Raw genomic sequence first — 22,664 nt, forward strand, 5'->3', positions numbered from 1 at the left:
CCTTTAGAAAGGAAAAGGGTTCACCCCGATTCCTCAAGGTCGGACGGAGAGAACGATCAAATGTACACAGTACCTTATTCGGATGAAGAAAGCTGGTGCTACGGCAGTTGTTCCTGGTAGTTCCTGCAGACTCACGGTTCCTGAAGCTTCAGTCGTGGGGACAAGGACGACAACGTCTGGCGCGATCTGCACTACCCAGGGATGAAGCCAGCAGCAGCAAAGCATCGATGAATAAAAGGTGCGCTCCTTAAAAACAGGAGAGGGCTCTTCTGATGGCTATCCGGACCACTACAGTTCTGTGCAGCGATTTCGACCCAGAAGAGGATTCTCTGGCTGTTGAAGGTGAGCTGGTTGATCCCACCAGGCTTAAGGGAAGAAGACTCCAGACTGGATCTTCTCTGTCGTTGAAGGGTAGATAGCTCAGGACTGTAGCAGAGCTTCACCGGGATCCAGGAGTTGCAGCAGCTGTCTTCTTCTCTGCTTCTCTTTGGTTCTTGTAGTTCCAGTGGCGACTCTGACTTCCAGCCCAAGAGTCCTGCCTTTTTATGCCAAAATCCCCCATTCACACAGCCTGGCTGTCAATCACACAGCATGGGGGTTGTCCGGCCCGGACAACCACCTCCGACAATCGACAGAGTGCGACTTGGGTCTAAACCCCTCCCTCACATTCAGCCCACCTAGACGCCAAAGGAGGGCTTCTGTGCAGAAGCTTGCCAAAGGATGGCAAACAAGGAAACCAAACCTGGTTTGGCGCGAAAAGCAAACAACAAGAAGGACCTTTCCAACACGAAATGGCGCTAGGACCCACGATAAAAACGATATGGGGTAGCAGGTTTTATGTTCGCGTCTGTCACCACAGCCAGAACATTAACACTGGAATCCGCGTAAAAATGATAGTTACCACTGCCACCAGCCATGTCGAGTCGGGAAGGTGGACACCAAGTGCCCCTTGAGTTACAGAAGGACAGGGGAAAGATATTCCCCTCCAGTACTCCATTGTAAGATGGGTTGTGCTGGATCTGTATTTTAAAAGGTCTAGTAAAGCCAATGGTGACTTTACATGTCTCTGGGGGACAGTAGTCATCCCCAGAAATGGAGTTCACAAGGGAAGTCTAAATGACATCTCTGTGTCACTGCACTAAAGGTACTGTGTGACACACAAGTAAAAAGATAATGCCTAGGGAGTTGGTGACACTCCATAGCCCATGGGCACAAAAAGTACAACACACACAAAAAATACACTCTTACCAGGTGGAAAATATAAACCCCCGAAATCCAGCAAAGCTGCCCAGGGACTCACTAGGTAAGGGAAATTAGCCATAAATGAGAATTCTCTTTAACAATGGCGTTCTGCATTCGGTTACAATCGCGTCTGCCATCAGAAAAAGCAGGAGCGCAGGTTGCATCCCGCGCATGCCGTTATGTCAAATCTGGCTCTGTGCACCGGTGCAGCCATATTGAGTGTGGCCTGCCCGGTAGGCTCTGAACTGGCCTTCATTGATATAAAGACAGTTGTGTGCCAGATGCCGCAAATACTCATTGTTGTGACAGATTAATAAAATCAGATGAAATTGTAAAAGATGTATATACCACGATGTTTACTAAGGTAATACAATTACAGCCTATGATATTAGCTCTGTCACATGTCTCGCACTAATGTCCTGGTTCTCAATGCGGTGCAGATACTCTGTTCAAAAACATGTATGTGAAAGCTAGTAAACAAATCTTACTGTATTATCACATCAAAAAGGAGTGAGTGTATTGGTACACTCTAGGAAAGAACCTCTCCAGGCCCCACTGGTTAGGCATTTAACTGAGGAAGGCAATGGAAATATGTCATACCAACTTGCTTTTGTCGGAATTTAGTACCCCTTTGAACATCTTTACATGTGCATTCATACTCTCTTCAATGCGCAACCATTACAATTCTGAGGAATTGAACATTGGAAGGAGAGAGGACACGGAAAACCGGTTAAACCTATGCAGACTAAAGGTGGCTCCAATGACTGGCAACATTATCACAGAAATAGTCACATTTTGTGGTCTGTTTTGAGTACAAATGGAATTGCTTGCTATTGACATATCGTTTTTTGAATCAATTTGTCAAATTCTCCGATCTCTGTCCCCTCCATGTCGCACCAAGAAGACTTTCTAAAGCCCAATGAATATTAGCTCTGTTTTCTTACCCAACTGAGGGTTGGTCTGCCAATGGACTGCAAGTGGCACTTTCGGATCCTGGCTGCCAATGGACTACAAATGCTCCCGGATACGGTTCTGAGCTCCCGTATTGTACTGCCAATATATATTTTCTGGCAAATGCATCGGATGGCATAAACAACATATTTGGATCTTCAATTGATATCATCTGTGATCCTTATTCTTATTCCTTGCTGGTTAGCAAAATGCTGTGTACTTTGTCTACTTGGGTGTACATATTTACACGTGGTGCAAATGCTGCACTTGGAGAACCCCTGTCTTGGCGACTGTAGCCATGTAATCTGCGGTCTGATGTCAATATTAGGCAAGCATGACAGAAGTCTGCTCCGAAGTGTTGGTACCTTGGTGAAAATGATCTTCGGAGTATTGTCTAAATGCTTGCAAAAATCTTTAACAGTATGTGTCAATGCTTCCTAAGTATATTGTACACCAGGTGACTGTCCTTTGAAAATTGAGTAAGAAACAGACTGTATTTTGTATTTCATCAGTGGATGATTGTTTGGCTACCAGTGTGTCCTCTCTTTCTATCCTGCTGACTTTGTCCTGAGCTTTCCGTATACATGAATCGGCATAGCTTCCCTCTCGAAATCTGCTAGTAGGAAGTTCACACTCTTCCTTGAACACATCCTTTGAGCAGTTCCAACAGGCTTATATATTCACCCGTGGGGATATTCTCAATAACTGATTTGTGACGGCAGCTTGTGGCACGCAGGGTGGAGTGGACTTCAGTGTGTTTCCTGAATGTGCGAGTCTTGAGATTAGGACCATCAACATAGATTGTGAGATGTAAATGGTCAATGTGTGTCGTGTGACTGTTGCAAGTAAATGTAATACCCTAATCATTGATATTCAGATTGGTCACAAACATCAGATCTTCACCAATACCTTTTCATATCGGAAGAATATCATCGATATATCTACAACACATTACTACATGGTAGATATATATTCAGTCTTGATAGACTATTAACTCCTCGAACATACCCTTGAACAGGTTTGCTGGTGCATATTTGGCACCCACTGCTACTCCTTAGATTTGGCAATAGCATGTCATTGACAATAAACTGGCTGTGGTCCAATGTCACACATCTCTTTGAGCATCTCTTCATGTCTATAATATGATCCAGAGCTTCCCTCAAAATTATAATCAATGGTTTTGATGGCCAAATCCTGTTTGATTGATGTATATAGAGCTTTGACGTCTAATGTCACCAGCAAACAATTGTCTGCCCATTGAATTTGCGTCAATGTGTTGAGTACCTGCATAGTGTCTTTGAGGTATGAATGTAGTTGGTACAAATACGGACCAAACTCTTTCCGTCACCCAACCGATTCCATTGAGAATGGGTCTTGCTTCTGGTATTATATGGAAATCTTTGTGAATTTTCGGTAAGAAATGCATTGTGGGCATTGTGGGTTTTTTCACAGTGAGATACATTCTTTCTGAGTCGTTCAGTAGCCCTTGTCGATACCATTTGAGAATGTGTTTAAGAACCAGTACTGATGCCTGTTTTGAGTCTGATCTGAGTACTTGGTAACAACCCTGAGTATCTAAATGTCTGTCCAAATTAAGGGTGGTTGGTAGGGATCACACGCTCAAATCAACATAATCATAATCAAATGCGTACTTCTAATTTGATAAACTTTTGCTTCAGGGTTTCTGTGGTAGTATAACTACTCTTGAACGCATTAGATGTGCTGCCCCTCGGTGAAAAGAGGGCAGCCCTGTCATTGTCTCGATTACTCATATAATCCGCCATCATACATTTAGTGAATCTCAGCGATCACAGCAAAATCTCGAAAATTGAAAGAAGAATTAAAGGTTGTGGATTCGAGTACAGAATGCCGTGCGCTCATGATCACTCTTGAAATACGTAAAATAGTCAGCAATCAAAAAAAAAAAATATATATATATATATATATAGCCGCGTGTTCCCAAAACCCCCCCAACTCATCCACCAAGAGCTGGCAAAAGTTAAACTAAATTAAGGGTGGTGGGTAGGGATCACGCGCTCACATCAACAGAATCATAATCAAATGTGTACTTCTAATTTGATAAACTTTTGCTTCAGGGTTTCCGTGGTAGTATTACCTACCCACCACCCTTAATTTGGATGGTTTAACTTTTGCCAGCTCTTGGTGGATGAGCTGGGGGGGTTTTGGGAACACGCTGCCGGCTATATATAAATGTCTGTGCCATCTGCAGGTAATCCTTGCGATTCATGGTAACTATTTCAAAACCAGGTGGAACTATGTGCCCCACTGCTCACCATCTGTTTTAATGCCTTTATCCACATAGAAATGATTCCTAATTCCTGGCGACTTTCAATTTATTTATTTATTGGACATTTGTATGGCGCCTATACACAGGTGTTTCCTGGCGCCACAAGACAAAATGGGAGGGGTGGGGGGGGGTGAATGGAATCAAAAAAGTAGAGCAAAGACTGTTATATTGGCCTTGTGAAAATCCTACCGTGCAAGTGCATGACAAGGTGGTAAGTGCAAGGGGGGCGAGGGGGTAGAGGGAGAAGTGCAGGAGTGGGGTACCCTCAAGGGTGGGCTGGGCAAGCCAAGGCGGCAAGTGCCAGGGGAGGGGAGGTAGGGAGGATGCGTGCAGTGGACAGGGAGGACCAAGTTGGCCTGGTCTGGGGAAAGGAGCCTGAGGGAAAGTACTGACAAAGGATGATGCTGGTGGGGGTGGGCTGGCCCCTGTACGACACTGAAGGGACCAGGCCCCAGTCGCAGCACCGTATGGAGAGTTAGCAAGGGAGGGGAGGGGGAAGGAAGAGGAGAAAAGGTAAGTCTTCAGAAGTTTCTGGGAACTTGAAAAGATCCGGCTAAAGTCTGAGGGGGGAGGTGGCCATTTCAGAGGGAGGAGCCAGCCGAGGAAAGGGATCTACCACCCCACTCTCTGCTTGGAGAAGCGTTTGACCTGCCAAAAGTTTGAGCCAGAAGACCAAAAGACACTAGCAGGGAGGTATTTAGGGATGGAAAGCTGAATGTAAACCGGTCCCAGGCCCCAGACAGCCTTGTGGATGATGCAAAGGGTCTTGAATTTGATCTTGAAGTCACCGGGAGCCAGTGGAGAGATTTTAGGGCTGGAGAGATGCAGTCACTGGGCTTGAGGCCAAGGATAAATCCTGCAGTCCTGTTCTGGATTAACTGAAGGGGGGGGTGCGAAGGGAGGAACGCTGCAGGTTGAGGAAGAGACTGTTGCAGTAGTCTAGCCAAAAGAGAACCAGGAATCTGGAGACGTCTAGCTACTGGGGAAAGGTAGAATGCCCCTGAGGAGGTGCAGTTGAAAATGTGACTTCTTGGCAAGGTCCATGATGTGTGGAGAGAAAGTGCGAGAGGAGTCAAAGATGATAGCAAGGCGTTTTGCCTTGCAAGTGGGTGAGGGGAGAGGACCCAGGGAGTCCGGCCAGAGAGTGGGGGAGAAACGAGGAGCAGGCGTCCCAATGAAAAGGATCTCTGGCTTATTGGCATTAAGGCAGAGATTATTGGCAGAGCACCATGCCTGAATAGCAGTGAGGCAGTCAGTCCTCTTTCTCCGCTGGTGTTTACACTGTCAACGGAGTCAGTCACCCCAGTGATTCTCATTATTTCTCACATGACCGGCGAATATCAGGCATAATGGATATAAGACTTCATTGTATGCAGATGATGTCCTCCTGACATTACTGAACCCCTGTGCCTCCCTGGATACCACACTGCTAGAGCTGACGTCTTTTCAGAAACTGGCTGGATTTGTGGTAAAATACAAGTTGCATGGGTTCAACATCTCGGTATACCCTGAGAATCGTGCCAGTTTGGAGGCACTTTCCCCAGAGGATCTGAACCCCCAGTATTCCTTACTTGGGGTTTCAGATCCTCAATAGGGTGTCTAGGATGTATCAAGCTTATTTCCCCTTCCTCTTTAGAGAACTGTCGTCAGACCTAACCAAATGGGGCGGGCAGGAGATATCCTAGTTTGGCAATATCAGTGCATTTAAGATGAATTTGGTTCCCAAGCTCTTGGACCTCTGCCTGGTGTTGCTTGTAAGAGTTCCCAATGCTGCACTACACACTTTTCAGAACAAGAGTTTTCATTCCTTTTGTGGCAATAGGTGAGCGCAGGTCTCTAGAAAGTTTCTGAGGAAATAGTTGAGATGAGGGAAGCTGGGGCTCCCAGGTGTCTTTAGGTATAATATCGCTGCACCGGTCTCCAATGCGGTTGCTTGGTTGGGGGAGGATCCAGTGCCAAAGTGGTGGGCTGTAGAGGAGGCTTTCTCAGGGATAGACTTGGCTTGGTTTCCATATGTTAGGTCAAGGGGAGGATATGTGTGGTGGACTCACTGCTGTCCTCTGTTTGAAACGGGGATTATGAAGGTGGGGTACTCTGGTGGTTAGAGGGCCGCTTACTCCTGTTTGGAACAATCTGGTTGTGGGAAATAGTTTTGGGGCCTGGGTTATCGTGGGATTGGAAAACCTACAACAGGTATATATAAAGTTGGTAGTCTTTCTCCCTGTATGAATCGGAGCGGGTTTGCTATGTGCAATTGTGCCACAGGGTGTTCCAATCATCGATTTAAAGTGGGGGAGCCAGGCCAGTCAACCCTCGAGTTTACACGCCAGGCTGGCGGCAGCAAATCCAAGGTGTCAAGGCTATATAAAGAAATGGATACGGATGAGTGTCCTCTGATTTGGGGTTGTTTTACCGCAGATTAAATGTTTGAAGGAGAAACGACTGAAGATTATTTGTTTGAAATAATCTTCGGTCGTTTCTCCCCTGAACATTCCCGATGTGCCCAAACCCACACCCCCACCTACCCCGCCAACACATCCCCCACCACCTTCCTTACCTTCAATTCTGTCTCGCTGGTCCCTGCGACGCCAGTTCCCTTTCACTTCCGTGATCGGGAACCAGCGCTGCAGGGTCCTTTCCTATTTTTTGGTCTTTTATTTATTTATTTTTTTTGGGTCAGCTGCGGGGGTGTCCCCCACAACCCTGCTTACTATACTTTATAGTAGGTGTTGTGGGGGATATCCCTGCAGCCTCTTTTTTTTTTTGGACTGTGGGACAGCTGCAGGGGACACCCCCGCTCACAGTATAGTAGGTATAGTAAGCACCCCTAATCCGAATCCAAATGACCTACCCAACCAAAAGTCAACCTTTTAGAAGGTCGAACATTTGATGGTACCTTCTTTCAGAATTTTGGTTGGTTAGGTCATTTGGATTCAGTCATTTTGGCTGAAATCGCCAAATATGAGTAAATGGGAGGAGGACCTGGGAATCTCGATAGAAGAGGATGCGTGGCTGTGCATCTGGGCCTGTAGGTATACGTGGGATAGGGAGGTTTCATTGCAGGAGATTTGGTCAAAGCTAAATCCATTGAATTCAGGCTGAATTTGGCCACAAATATATGTGGGGGGGGTGGGGAAGGGTAATAATGAAGGCGGTGTGGAGGTCTTGGGTGCAGCCAATTGGCTTAAGGGAAGAAAGAAAGAATTTGATGGACTTTGATTCGACCAAATCTCCTCGATGAAATCACTTCGAACACGTAAGTCCTCTCGTTGTGCCACAGACAGGGAAAGCACGTATAACGTCTGGTATAGGTTGTATCTCACCCTACAAAGACTTTGTTGCGTGAATGCAATTCCTCTACCTGCTGGCGGGGTGCAATGCTGAGGGGTCCCTTTATTCACATGCTATGGGACTGTGGGAAAGCTGATCGGTTTTGGAGAGACGTTCTGGCTAAGGTTGGGGAGATCACGGCTTTCCACTTCTCTATGGAGCAATTGGTGGTTCAGCGTGGGGATGCGGGTGATGGGATTTTGCAAATGACTAAATATTTGACCTCCCTGATAGGACACTTGTTATTGGCAGCCAGACTGGTCATTGCTCGTAACTTGAAAAATCCGAAGGGCCCCGCACTCCACATGTGGTGGGTAAAATGTTAGGATATTATGGTGGCGGAGAAGATCACAGCCTTCTGCGAAAGGGGATATGGCCCTATGGAAGCCGTTCATGGTATATGCAGAGAAATACCCAGCCGCTGTTGTCAAACCCCTGCTCCTTAGCCACTTGTCTCCACTGTAAGGGTTATATGTGTAATGTGCCCGTGGGAGGGAAGATTGGTATTTAAAAAGGATGGTAATGTTGGATAAGAGGATGATGAAACTGAGATGGAAGGAACCTTGGAAGTTGGGATGTATATTTATGAAGGATGTGGAGAGTCCGGGAGGGGGTAGGGGGGAGGGGGGACTGGGCATCCAGATATGTGCCTTGTGATTATTGCTATGTAATGCATGTACTTGTGTTTCTGCTCCGTCTGTTAAATACAAATTATTTGGAAAAAATCTTTGGTCGGTTTCTTGGAGCCGGAATGGAAGAGTGGGTTGAACCCACTGTTCCTGTGGTATTTAGACCAGGACACTGGGTATTAAGGACCAGATCTTGATCTTATGTCTGATGGTGGCTAACTTTTTGTTTGTCAGGAACAGGCCGATATACCTAGCCTTCATGGACCTGAGCAAGGCCTTTGAAAAGTTAATTCGTTCCGAGCTGTGCCAGGTGCTCGGGTCCCTGAAGTGCTGTGAGGGATCTTATGACTGCTCATTAATCTGGATTATAATGACCAAGCCTGTGTAAGGAATGTCGACCTTGCACACTGCACTGCCTCCTTTCCAGTAGAAGTGGGGGTGCCCCAGTGTGGTGTCCTGGTACCCCTTCTTTTTGGTCTATACATAAATGATTTGTACGAAGTTTTGGTGTTCCTATGAGTCGATGTACCAAAATTGGGGAATAAAAGGTGACCATTGCTTGTCTGTGCTGATGACATGGCTTTAATTGTGCACACTCCTCGAGCATTACAGAAATATCTCTAAATACACAGCCTTCATGGATCGGGCTCGATTTGGCTATTAAGGTGGCTAAATCGTCAGTTATGGTTTGCAATAGAAGCAGACGGTCACCCAAGTTCCAGGCGATTTATAGTTATGGTGCTATAATACCGCTGGTGAAAGTATTCGATTACTTGGGTGTTTGTTTCCCATCGACATTTGCCGATTTTCGGCGCTATTTCCACGTAGTAATACTGGCGACGATAATTCCCCATTGGGCCCAATGGGGAATGGGGAATTCCCGAATGGGCCCAATGGGGAATTACCGTTCCGCCAAACCTGTGATCCGGTGCTAGTAGCGCTAGGGGGGTTGGCGGTATCCCGACGGTAATACTGCCGGGATACCGCCCAACTCGTGATGAGGCCGATAGTCCATTATCTGTGTTGCAAATAGTGGATGGTTTTATTGCCTTCAAAGCCCGATTTTATCTCATCTAAGACAACCAGGATTCGGATAAGACAGTTTTTTTCTTTCCTGATTGGCTTGTACTACCGCAGAATCTCTTCCCAAGAATGGTGATGGCCTGGTTAAAATCACCCCTCGTCTATGTTCCAATTTAAGATCACGTTGGGTACATTATCCATGTTCAAACAAGCCTAATCCTGCAATTGTCTAGAAGAAGTTGATGGCGGTGAATGTCCAGCACTGAAGGCTATTTGCCTTGAATCAGTGATTTGCAAAACCAATATGACCTTTGTCTTTGGGAAAGTCCTTTGTGGCCCCTCCAAAGCCCGTAAACCCTTTAGTCACTCTGTAGGGGGGAGAGTTGAAACAAAGAATGATAATTGTTTGGCCTTTGTTATTAGTCCCCGGGACTAGAAAACTCCATCAGTTGGAAAGGGGCAGGTGATGTTTTCCACCGATGGATGAGGGTCCAGTCCTAAGTGCCCACCCAACTTTGAGTTTATAATGAAATGTGGTGGGATTACTATCAAAAATTGGTGTAGACTTCCATGCATTAGTGGTGGAATACATCATTTTCTTTTTCAGGCGTTGTTTCGTGTCCATGTGAAAATCCAATCCAATAGTCTTAATTCTTAAACTGTCATTCCAAAACGTCGCTGGTATCAAAATATGGGATGACACTTTGGGGCTATGCGAAATCCAGGTTATAAAGAGTGGCTGCTGCACGCTGTTACAAATTAACTCCACATATATGGAACTGGGCTGTTCACACATATACACTTGCTGCAAATGAGCGAGAACAACAAGGCAGTTCTTACCCAGGAACTCCTTAACTTCTTATTAACAAGGAATAACTCAAATGTTCCAAGGCTCAAAGCCATGAAAATGAAGCTTACTGAAATAAATACACTGTAATTATATGATGCACCTCACACTTTAAATGGCCTGATGACAGGAAAACTATTAAAAAAAAAAAGTTGTTAGTAGCCCACACTAAGGATCGATGGGAGCTAGGGGAGCTCTAGAAATCGTCTAATGAAAGGCTTACAATTATAACAGATTGTGATGTGCAAAAATATTTATTTTGGGTTTCCAACCCAAATCAGAGACTCATTTTAATCTGGGCAAGATTCAATTGCTTGACACCTAGGGCCACAACTGTGAATTGGACAGGTCATAATTGTACTGACCGATCTTGCCAGTTGGGTCTAGCACCAATAGAAGACCTGGCACACTTTTGTTTTTGTCTAGTTTATACTAATATTAGAAAAATAACCTCATGTGTTAAGAGACAGATTTTATCCAATATTGCCCGGCACATGTTTATTTATTATGGCCAAATTCACCTTTAGTGGCCTGGGCATTCATAACGTTTCTTAAATGTACTTGCCACAAAAGAAAACTCTTATTGCTTTAACAAACAAACATATTGTGATTTTTTTCCATGTTACATAATGATATATTTTTATGCCATCTACTTTGTGAATTATTTGATTGCTCGCTGTATTTGTGCTTGGGGGTTTTATTGAATGTTCTGTATTGGACTTGTATGAGATGTGTTATGCTATTTTATATTACGAGTCATCTGATTGTCTACTTAATTTTTGTATTAATGAATTTGGTGTCTTCCTAAGTGAAAGCAAAGTATGATTGGAAATGCAGTTGTCAACATCGTACAGTATTGAATGTGAAAAATGTAAACCTGAATTAAAGTTCGAAACAGTGATCTTGAAGTGAGACAGTTAAAGCTGTGCACGATTTTAGGATTTTTTTTTGTTCTGTGTTTTGTAGTTTGCACAAGGAAAGTTTTTTTCAGGGGTTGTTTTGTGTTCTTTAATGAAACTTTAATTTATTTTATTACAGATGGAGAGAAGCTGCAGCTGACGAATAATGACGATAATCTTTGTAGGATCTGTATGGATGCGGTTATTGACTGTGTCCTTTTGGAGTGTGGTCACATGGTCACCTGCACCAAATGCGGCAAGAGAATGAGCGAATGCCCAATCTGCAGGCAGTATGTCGTGCGTGCTGTGCATGTGTTTAAGTCCTAGAAACAAAGACCAAAACCGAATTGGACACCTTTTTCCACAGCTTGTGACTTGAATTTTGAAATATTTTAAGGAAGACCAGGATTGAATCAGTGGTAGAACAAACTTGGATTGTATGTAATTTTAATTGACAATGTGAAATATGGCATATCCAATGATGGGCTTATTTTTCCATTTGACTGGGACATTTTGCTTCTATCGCATTACATTAAAGGGCCTAAAATGGCAGCATATGTTGTCAATGTGTATACAGCGGTAACGAGAGCCTCCTCAGCCAATGGATGTTACCACACACTGTCAAGTTCAATCTGTTTACAGGCAATTTAAAGTTGCAACTTCTCCACTGGCGAGCGTTTGGTTGAGTGAAGCGAAGCTTGGCTACTGTGCATATTTAGCTTCTCAAATGAGCTCTAAACATGCTTTCATTCCTTCACTTGGTTTCACATTACTTTCTTAGGTGCATCTATTTAATGTAACTTTGCCTTGGTCTATGCAAATATGATTTGTTTCCACAACTCATACTTCTAGTTGTGCCATTGCATAAAGAAAGGAATCCTCACCATCTTGCCTAGAGTTTAAAATATGGCCTGCAAGGTGTGGGGTTTTTTCAAAATTAGTTTGCTTTCATATTTTTGAAGAACAAGGCGTGGTCTGTTAAAAGGATTTACTTGTAAGATATAGATGGCGTAGAGACTTCTTCACTTGACTGGGAATGACTTTCAAATCCCAGTTTATTTACCAAGTCAAGAGAAATGAATGGTTTAAATGGTCAATATTCTGTATTACATAATCAAATGCCTAAGCAAACCTCCTGGTGTTGGAAGGGCTTGACATTCAACTTGTGTCAACAAAACTAGCATAATGTGATGTGCATACGTTTGGCAGTATATCAAACCTTTCACAAAGCCTGCTGCAAGTGTCTGCTCAAGATGGTACTGATAATGTCTTTTAGTAATACCTTGTCACAAAAGTACTTTATTTTAGCATGATTAGGACTAGATAGATCCTGCATCGGTAGTTGCTGAATAAATCAACCACAAAGGGGGGTACAAGTGTTCAAATTATGCAAAACAAAGTTATAATGCGTAATCATTTTAATTCTTAGACATCCAGAACAGATTGTTCTTCAACCACACAAGTGTACATGCCCTCTTAACCCCTGATTAAAGCATGGAACAATAATACATAGGAACTTCTTCTCTATTTGACAAATTAAGGCAAGCAATGTGGTTGGATTTTGATATTGCAAGTAGGGATTCTATTGGTCACATGAGGATTGTCTACATTGAGCACCTTTTCGATGGAAATGGCATTCCATAGTAGGCCTTCTTACCATAAATAAGCCTTGGCCTTCACTTGAGTGCATGAAACCGTGCATACCATCATAATGGGAATTAAAGTTTGAATATCTTCTGCTAAGGCCAGTAGGGGTAATGATGCTGCATGCTGTATGTCCACAGTCTTTAGAAGATTGACTACACACCACTCCAGAAGTCACTCCTAGAAGTTGACGGGCATGGCGATAGCTGAAGCTCTGAACCGTTACTGCAGCTTTCCCCTTGATTATTGGTTTCCCAATTTTCTATGTATCTGCTAAGGGAAACCTTTTTGCTCAGAACAATGGCTAAACGCATACCTTTTCACTCCAGTTGCCTAGATTGCCAGCATTATTGTATGAACCGTTACTTCCATACATATCGAGAGCTAAATGGCAATATAATTTGCTTCATACTCTTTCTAAATAGTTACCGTACACTTGGCTTTAAGAATTCCCATAAAACTAACTGCAACAAATCCACCAATTCCATCAATGGATAGATTTTGCCTAGTAATATGTTGGCTGCCGTTGAAGCCTGAATCCCTGTTCCCGACCCCTGTCTGACTCGAGTGTGATCTCAAAGATCCTTATGTTTAACCTATTTTCCCGTAGATTATGGAGCGAATAGGAATAATCGAGAACGGAGCATGTAAATCATCCTACTACATTGTGAACATTTTAAGATCTCTTAAACCAAAGTTTGTGAAGCTTTTTGATTGTTCGATGCACCAGAAGTAACGAACATGTGTCTCTTTTTGAAAAATGTTAAGTCTGTGAAGGTCTGCTGCTTTATCACAGCATGTTTCTCTCTTCTGAAAAATGTCCTCTCGATATTTCCTATGCAAACATTTTGTTTTCACCTAGGTCAGAGGTGAGCAGTGACAAAATAATCCAACCAATCTTCATCAGAATGCCTTGCGATTAACAAAGAACTATTATTATAAGTCAGAGGTGGCTCAAATTATTTAAACATTATGGATGTTCATTAAAATGTGATATATTGCTATGTTAATGTTGACATATCTGGAAAATGTGAATAATTACTAAAGACAGTATTGCCATATTAAAAGAAAAACTTGTTTAGGATATGGTCTACTTATTTAAGGCTGCATGAACCACTTTTCTGCCAGCCTTGTTATAGTCTGATATTTACTGTATTTGGAGTGGTCTTTCTGCAAATTACATGAAAGCTGATGCTACTTTGCGGGGTCTTTTCAGAGTTTTAGACCACTTTGATTATAAAATGTGCTTTTAAAGTAATTGACATCATGTGGATGTTTTTCATTTTTCAAAAGCAATAAACCTAGTTTTTGGACTGCCCATGGATGGTCTAAAAGGGTATCATTGCCACGCAGACACCATGACATAGGTGTCTCTTACAGCAGTTGCCATTTGGCTGATTGTGTTAAATCTAAAAATCATTTGGAAGAATGTGTGCATTGTTGGAAATCTACAACAAAAAAAAACATGTAATTATGATTTTATGTTCAAAACTCTTTTCAGTTTACATGATTACACTGTTAAATGTTTGCCACAGAACTGTGAAAACGAGAAATCGGCAACCAACAGGAATATTTGAAGGAATAAGTAAGAAGGTTTTTGCATTTCAAATAGTTTGAAAACTAGGGCTAAACATGTTATACAGCTTTTGTTGTATCCTCACTCGGGCCAGGTATTTTTCTTTAAAATGTTGCTTGTGCAGAACCTTGGTGTCCAGAGGTCATTAACAGCTAGTTTGCTTACGGTTCTTTTCTGCTTTGCGGTTTAACACTGTATGGATTCATTTAAGGTTGCTTCTTCCAATGTCGGACTTGCTGCCCTTTGCGCCATGTTTCACATTTTACTTAGCTTGAGGTGTTGGGGTTATTTCCTGCAGCAATTTTACAGCAGTGACGACTGTTTGCACCACTACTCTCCCTCGGTTAGTGGTTCCTGAACAATCTACCACCTCCTCTGAACCTTTGCCTTCATCACCATACAGCGCCACGAGAATCTTTATTGAATCTGGTTGGAAAGGGGTTTTTCCCTCACCAGATCAGTGCATACACATCTTTAATGACCTCTTGGTGTTAATGAGAAGTCTTGTGGAGCATAGAGGTTCTCGTTCTTGGATTTCAGTTCAGCTGTGATCCATGATTGGGTCATCAAGTTTCCACTAGAGTCACTAGGACTGCAATTGCACCCAATGTGTGCCTTTACTGCATCTCCACACGCTCCGCATGGCAACACTTGCAAGGAAGCATATTTTAAAATAGGGACATTGGATGTTTTTGTTGTCTGTTTTTCATTTATGTAATTGATGTCTGCACCTGCCTACCGCTACAAAGGGCAAATGCTCTGCCACTGAAGCATGGCCACTACCAGCACTATTATCAAAGTATTTTAGTGCACTCCCAAGCTGCCAGAAAACTCTCACTGAGTTTGCACTGGACTAGGTGTGACAAGGAGAAGGCAGCGAGAAGGAGGCGGAGGAGGAGTGTGGGGTCTGGAGCCTAGCAGTGACGCAAACATGGAGTGGACAGGCAGTGATAAGTTCACAAGTAGTGAATCCTTGATGACCCCTGGATCCTTTAATAAGGAGCTTTACTAACTACGATCTTCATTTTTGTGTTATTGGTTTGGCTGTTTCCAATATAATCAAAGTTTAAAAAGCCCAGTGTCCCTATTTGTGCAATGTTCCATTCAAAGGTTCCTTGTCTCTAGTTGTTAGTAGCTGTAATATGATCTAGACACAAAAGAACTGCTGTGCTGACAAGTAAAAGGGGTCAATTCATCTGAGGATGTGTGACCAGGGTTCCCATCACGGACTGCCACTGGGCTCTGGTTTCCCTCACACACTATCCCTCCATTTTATTGTCCCCATATTCTTGATCTACCTCTTCCTTTGTCTCCAAGTTCTTTCGTACTGCAGTCCTCTCTCCCATTCTAATTGTTGTTTAAAGCTCTGTCTCAAAGCACCTCTCCCTCTAGCATCATTGTTTTGTTTCCATCCCACTGTTTTTATTTGCTCCCCACATTCTCTCTGCATCCCCTGCAGTGCTTTTCTCTTCCCCTTTCTCACATTTATCTTGTCCTCTTGCATGCACTTTGACTTTTCTCTTATTTCTCTTTCCATATCTCACTCTGGTTCTTCCCTCTTTATTGGTTAACTTAGAACACAGTCTCTCACACACCTGTTGTCAAGCAACTTTTGTCCTTCATGGCTCAGTTGAAAGTTTATGATGTTGATGAGCTTTCTGCCGTTTTCTAGCCCTCCTTCCACCATAAAAAGATAGGCCAACCCACACCCGGTTCCCTGGTTGGGCAAACCTACTATGCAGCTTGGACAGAATGCAGTGCACCCACTGATTCACTCCTGTTTTTAGTTTCAAGTTTGTTTCACACCATGATAACCCTCAATGCCTGTTTGGGTATGGTTTGATTGGTTTGCATGCAGAATAACCATAGCCACAGGAGAAATGAATACAAGGGTTGTGCAAAGGATTTCCATGCATACATGTGTACACTGATTACCAGGCAGTGGCTTTGAATATCTCTGCAAAATGTTCATCATTGAGTCAATATCGGTGCTATTCACCTTCTAGAATGACCGGTAGATTTTTCAGGGGAAGACATAATGACATTTCTGTAGAGTTGAATACCTGCTCATGTCCACCGCTGTGCGGTGTGAATAGAAAGTTTAGCCTATGCTAGAGACTGTTGCTTTGTTGTCCTTTATAACGTTTATTCTGTTGCTACACATTTTAATCTTGATGTTCAGAGTGGGGAATGTATTTTGCTGGACATTCCAGTTCTGGAAAGAAAATGGATGTAGAAAGACAAAATCACTTTCTGCATGAAAGGGTGTGTTCTCAACATCCTCCGTTCATGGGAGACTTTCAATTGTTTCTCTGCAGAGAACCTCTGAGTCAAATGTACTCTGATGGTACAGTTACCAAAGATATTATCCAAATGTAACTAGGCTTAAGCCGTTAGTCATGCAGAGTCACTGATACGCTCCCGAACTAGAACAGTATATCTGACCAGTGGAACTGTAAGTTTCAGTGCTAATCTTTGAAGAAAGGCATTTAGGAAGCATTGTTTTGGTTCGAGGTCATTGCTGCTGGGGAGTATTATAACAGTGTGTTTTGGTTAGCTCTAATGGTTATAGAGCCATGGCTTCCACTTGACTACATTTGGTTAAAACGGTCTTTCCGACACCACCCCCGTATGCTTTTTGTGTGGCATTGTTCAACACATTCTTGCTGTTCTTACAAAGTTCCAATGTTAGTACTTCATGAACCTTGGTAGTAGAAATGGTGTAACATGAATGACCTTTTTAGAAGTTTACCTCTTTTTTCTTTGTCCTATCTGTCCTGGAGCTCTCGTGCAGCTGGAAATGTGCATCGACAATGTGATAGATGCAGGCCACCATTTCTCCTGATGAATAAGTCACTATGCCTTATGGCTCCAGTCAGACAAATCTGCACTGAAAGGAAAATGACATGTTGTCTTGAGTCAGCTAGAAAGTGTTGTCTGAGAGCAGCCACATTGTGCAACGTGTTGAAATGTTTATGTGGATAGCTACGACCACCACATACTTGGTGGAATCTCTGTGCTGACCTCAAATGGAATGTTAAGAAACGCAACCGGTACTAGTGACCCATGCATGTAAATTAGAAGTAAACGCTGCCTGGTTCCTGAGGAGACCAAAATTCTCCTCTTTGCCAACTGGGGTAGTCCTCTGAAAGATAACAAGTGTGTATTCTTGATTAAGGTATCTTTTGTCCGTGATTGCTGGATCTGTTTTATGGGAACAAAGCAGGAATTAACTTGCAGGAATACTTGCACCTCTTCCTAAAATAGCTCCTGCAAAAAGGGAATTCTGGAACTTGCTTCTTCAGAGTGATCCTCTGAAGCTCTCTCCAAGAGGCACTGACCGTTAAGCTAACTATAATGTTGTAGTAATGTCCCTGTATTGCTGTAAAATTGTGAACAGGTTTTGAGGTCCTTCTAAAAGCATATCTATTTACTGTGCGTCCAATGTGAATGAACACTTGCCTCGAAACATACATACCTTTTTCCTGTCTTACATCCTTCATGGCCTGTTTTTATCTTTTCCATTATGATGTATACATATATTCCACTTGGTTTGGCACATGACTCAAACCTTAATTGGTCCTGGAGCTCCCTCATATCAGATGTTTACTAATGTCCATATTAAGGATGCATGCCTGGAGAAATTCAGTGTGTATAAACCTTGTTAGCTAGATGTTGTTTTTGCAATAGTTATGCTACCATATCTTTGTCCGCATAGGGCCCTCGGTTTGTTGATTGTGTGAGATGGACTCATTTATTTTCAAATGCTTTTCTCACTGAGTCTTTGACAGGCATCACTTTTTTGTAAATCTGTTAAAGTTGATTCTCATTTACAGTCTTAAAATGGTGCAATGCAGGTTTTACTTTACAATCTATCTAGATAATCTGGTGTATCGTGTCAAGCTGTTTGCAAGCACTAATGTCCTGAAAGAAAATGAAAAACAATTTCATAATGACCACTAAAATTAATCTTTCTTTACTTCAAATGGGCGATTGTATGTCAGCAGAGAAAATGCTCTTGTTTGTTCTAATTGTTGAAATGTCTTTGTTTACAGGGTTTACATTTTTTACAGTTTTTTCTACTGTTCTAATTTCCACAAAAATATCTTTTAATGGCCTGTTTTTCAGAAGGGACAAACTGCTAAAAAGGACTGTTTTATAAGCAATTGTTTTTCAAGACATTTGAGAATTGTGATTTGTTAGTGAAATAACTTCAGGTTTAATGAGTGGAACTTTCCTGATGTGGATTGTATGGTTATCTTGGAATAATGCTTATTTAAAGCTCAATAAAGGTTTGTAATCGTTTGTGTTGTGTGTCCACTTGTATTACTTTTTAAAACTCCTCACACCAACCAACTTGTCTGATTTTCTATTCTCTATCCATACAAGATTCCTTGCCAGTCGCTGTGTTAACAGCAAGAAGTGAATGACAAGCTCGTTATATGCATTGCATCTTTATCAAAGCAAAATATTGGTAAAGAACATTAAAATACCAGTAGTACTATGCCACCCTTTCTCAGTTCGCTCATCAAACAACTAGATGCAAACACTGGCCCCTCATTACAAAGTTCTGAAATGATTCCTTTCAAAGCAGTATTGTTCCGTGGCCACTAAACTTTTAAACACAAATGTGGATTACTTGAAGTCAGTTTACCTTCTCAAAGTTTCGAGAAAGAGCAGCAACAACCCACCTTTAGAACTATATCAGAACAATAAACCAATTTCTTGGCTGGCAATGCTGCTTCCTTTCAGATAGGAACGAAACCTCTTGCTGATTATTGAAGAATCCGTAATGGGCAAAGGCCCAATATGCTGTCCTGATCAGGTTTGACATAACACAGCCTATGTCACAATCAACCACATGATTCTATTGAACTGGCTAAACCAAGCAATGGGCCTAGGGACCAAGACATTAGTTGGGTAGGGTTCTTCCATACAGGAAAATCGACCCTGGTGAAACTGAATCACTTCCTTTGTCCCCCATCTTCCGTCATACGTGAAGTAGCCAAAGGCATTTAATTGTCTGTATGGTCCTTTGATGCCAGTGAGCGTATAATGATTAACCTTCGAAAACATCACAAAGTTATCCAACTCTATGCCAACAATGTGTGCATTGATTTTCAAAGTCATCAAAGACTGAAAATCCAGTAACTTGATCTCAGACGGCCTGACATCAGTTCATGGCTGGATAAGAGTCAACAACTGCTTCATCGAAACAAACCAAGCCTAAATATACCACAGAGGCACTGAAGACTCACCTTTATCTTTCAAATGACAGTACCCCCGGGTGCCCATCCCTGCTAACAATATTTAAAACCTAGGCATCCTACTCGACATATACTACTTCACTCTGCAAGTCAACACACTCGCAATCAACTGCCACATCAAACTTCATCTCCTTTAGGGATAATTCCATTTGAAGAACAAGCCCTGGTTCCAAGTAAGATCAACGATTGTAACCTCTACCTGGAGTAAAAAAAAAAGTCTCAAGTTTCATGCAGCCAGGCTCCTTTTTAAGTCTCAAGAACCAGGACCCAATCGCTCCAAAAACACTTCACCTGCACCCTGTAAATGAATGTTAGTACTCTTACATCCCATCCCTTTCCGCCATACTTGTGGGATTTAACTGGGACAGGATCGTGCATGTTGCCAAGTAGCAAGATAGAATTTTCTGGTAGCACCAGCACAGTTATGCAACCATAACACCCCCACGCAGAACCTCCCCTATATGTCCCCCCTAACTGTTGGGCCCTTTTTCTTGTCAGAAATGGGACAAAGCTGACCACTGTTGCCAGTTATACTGAAAATCTGTATCTTCCCCTTGTCCAATGCCCAATGGCTTCAGGAGCTGTGTGGGTTGTCCCGGGAGCTTCTCCTCCACCCTCCTTCAGTCTCTGCTTTGCTGGTTTGTGCCACTTTCACGTGTGATGCTCCTGCAATGCCTGTCAAGCTTTTTCAGGACATTCACTCCTTCAGTGACTTGCACGTTGTCTGGAGGATGAGGTCCTCACCGAGCTTCTACCACAGGATGTAGAAGGCTGTCGAGTGCAGATCAAAAAAGTTTTTAAAAGGCATCTCACATAGGTAAGCTTCTTAGAGGCTTTGCTCCCCGCAAAAGGGGTTGGAAATGGCTCCACCCCCCTGCACAAAGGTCCAAGTTCCCAGAGAGAGGGGGAGGATTGCACCAAACGCCACGCTGGTGAACCCTTAGGTCAACTGTACAGGTGGGAGAAAACTCCTACATGCACCAGTGCGCAGTTACCCCACATGTGTGCAAGCACTGGAACAGGAGGGGGTAACCACCTACACGCACTACTGGGCAGTTTCACCACGTTCCATTGCAAACACTGGCAAGTGAGGGATACAAGTTATTTGCACACTTGATTTCCGATCATATCCAGAGGATATCAACCAGAGAGGGACAAAAGTCCTGAATGACCTAGGCAATCTGGCTGTGCACCACATGTGCTTGCACAATCCCCAGTCAGAGTGTCGAACCATTGATGGGTCGGCACAGAGCCCGATCACACAACTTCCTCCCCCCCTTGCAATAAGCGTGCTAGGGAAGCACGAAGAAAGATAGAGGCATGTGATGATGCAGCAGGGCCTCAGGAAACCAGGAACCCACTCGCACGAAAGGACACACACTGAATGTGTTCCTTGTGTTTCAGCTCTTCTCGTGCACTGTAAGCGTGCTGGTGTGACTCCCCATTTATCAGGGAAACCCACATCTTACACCAGGTGTCATCGATCTTAAAGAGAACTCGCCACACTCCTCCTTTTTTTCTAAAAATGAACAAACATAATAGACATTGAAACACATCAAAATCTTACAACTCAAACCAATAGCATGAAGTCTACTGAACAGTGTTCACACATCTACAACATAGTCCTGCGCGGAAGTGCCTCTGCAAGTGCCTGCAAGGAGCCTGGAAGAGCGTTGTGAGCCTTATGCTACAAAGTTTGCTGCCCTTCTCTATGCGCTTCAATTCCTGCAAATACAGTGTGTTTCAGAAATCCAGACCGGCTATTAACTACAACAACGCTGCTTGGACTTGACTTGTGCCAATGTTCATGTTCATCTTGTTTTCTTCTCACTTAGTCTCATCCGAGACGGCACTGGCCCCGCCCCCTCACCACAGCACATTCGCTACTTAAGGCAAGGCCCCCCGGAAGTGCCACTGCAAGTGCCTATTGAGCCGGTTTGGCTCTGGGTGGCGAAAGGCTGGAGGTGTGGCTCCTGCCTCTATACTAAACACTGCCTTGCTTCTGGCATCCTACCCGCGCTAGTCGAATCCGACTGCGTGTGTTGTGACGACAGCTGATGGACGGCTGGAGGGGGAGCGCTGTGTGGCTAGCCTTGGTCTCCCAGAGATAGGAGGCTTAAAGAGTGTTGAGTAAAAGATTTTCATATATATAGCTTGTATAGATTTTGTAATTGTCATATCAGAGGTGCAAGTGAAATCTTTTTGGTAGACGGATGAGACTTAAGTGTATTCAAAAGGTGTGATATTTGACATCGGTTCAGTCACATTATACCATCCCCTCAATGGTTGTGTGAAGTTCATAGTGAAGTTAACAGCATCTGTTGCTGCGCGCAGTACAGCTTATAATGGCTACTGGCTTATGTAGCAGTAAGCGACTGAACAGTCCTGGAGGCTTCACATTCACCCATATTTCCCCCTATTGGAAAACAAGTTCGTATTTCACGGCCACCCACACATGCTCAGCCGCTGATAGCGTCTGTAGCATCTGACGAATCCCAGGAAGACAGAGGGAAGGGAGTGTGCGGCCTCCTTGACACACTGGCGAGTGGTAGTATGCAGTTACAATCTTTGACATGCAACCAGGCTGTTGCCGCCAATTATTGTTTACAGCAGGTGGAAGATGTTCAGTTTCCCACAGAAATAGACTTAAACTCCACTCCTATTTCAAATTCACCTATGCATCCATCCAGTCCAGAGCGTTTCACCAATCACATTTCAGATGTGTCAATTCTAGCCCCAGCCGTACAAGCTGAACTTAGCAGATGAATTAGGTTATCACTTGGCCTTGTCACACCTCTTTCACTTTTACCACATAATAGAGGAAGTTCGTCTGTTTAATTCACACTATCCAAGTCACCTTGATTACATAGCTCTACAAGGGAAAACATATCCTTTGGGAAACCGCCCATTTACTTCCCGGTACCCAAATTATCCTCCAAATGATACAG

General features: G+C 43.3%; 1 protein-coding gene across 7 annotated transcripts in view; it reads left to right on the forward strand.

The window, feature by feature from the left end:
• Positions 1 to 18,754, forward strand: part of RNF34 (ring finger protein 34) — a 490,473-nt gene extending 471,719 nt beyond the window's left edge. For all 7 annotated transcript variants that reach the window (XM_069619572.1, XM_069619571.1, XM_069619570.1 and 4 more), the window contains one exon: positions 11,369 to 18,754. In XM_069619572.1, the coding sequence (XP_069475673.1) occupies positions 11,369 to 11,556 (188 nt within the window). In that variant the 3' untranslated portion in view covers positions 11,557 to 18,754. The remainder of the gene's footprint in view (positions 1 to 11,368) is intronic.
• The last annotated feature ends 3,910 nt before the right edge of the window (positions 18,755 to 22,664 follow it).

Source organism: Ambystoma mexicanum, chromosome 10 (assembly GCF_040938575.1).
Source record: "Ambystoma mexicanum isolate Mex_15411 chromosome 10, UKY_AmexF1_1, whole genome shotgun sequence".
In the NCBI taxonomy this organism is placed as follows: Eukaryota; Metazoa; Chordata; class Amphibia; order Caudata; family Ambystomatidae; genus Ambystoma; species Ambystoma mexicanum.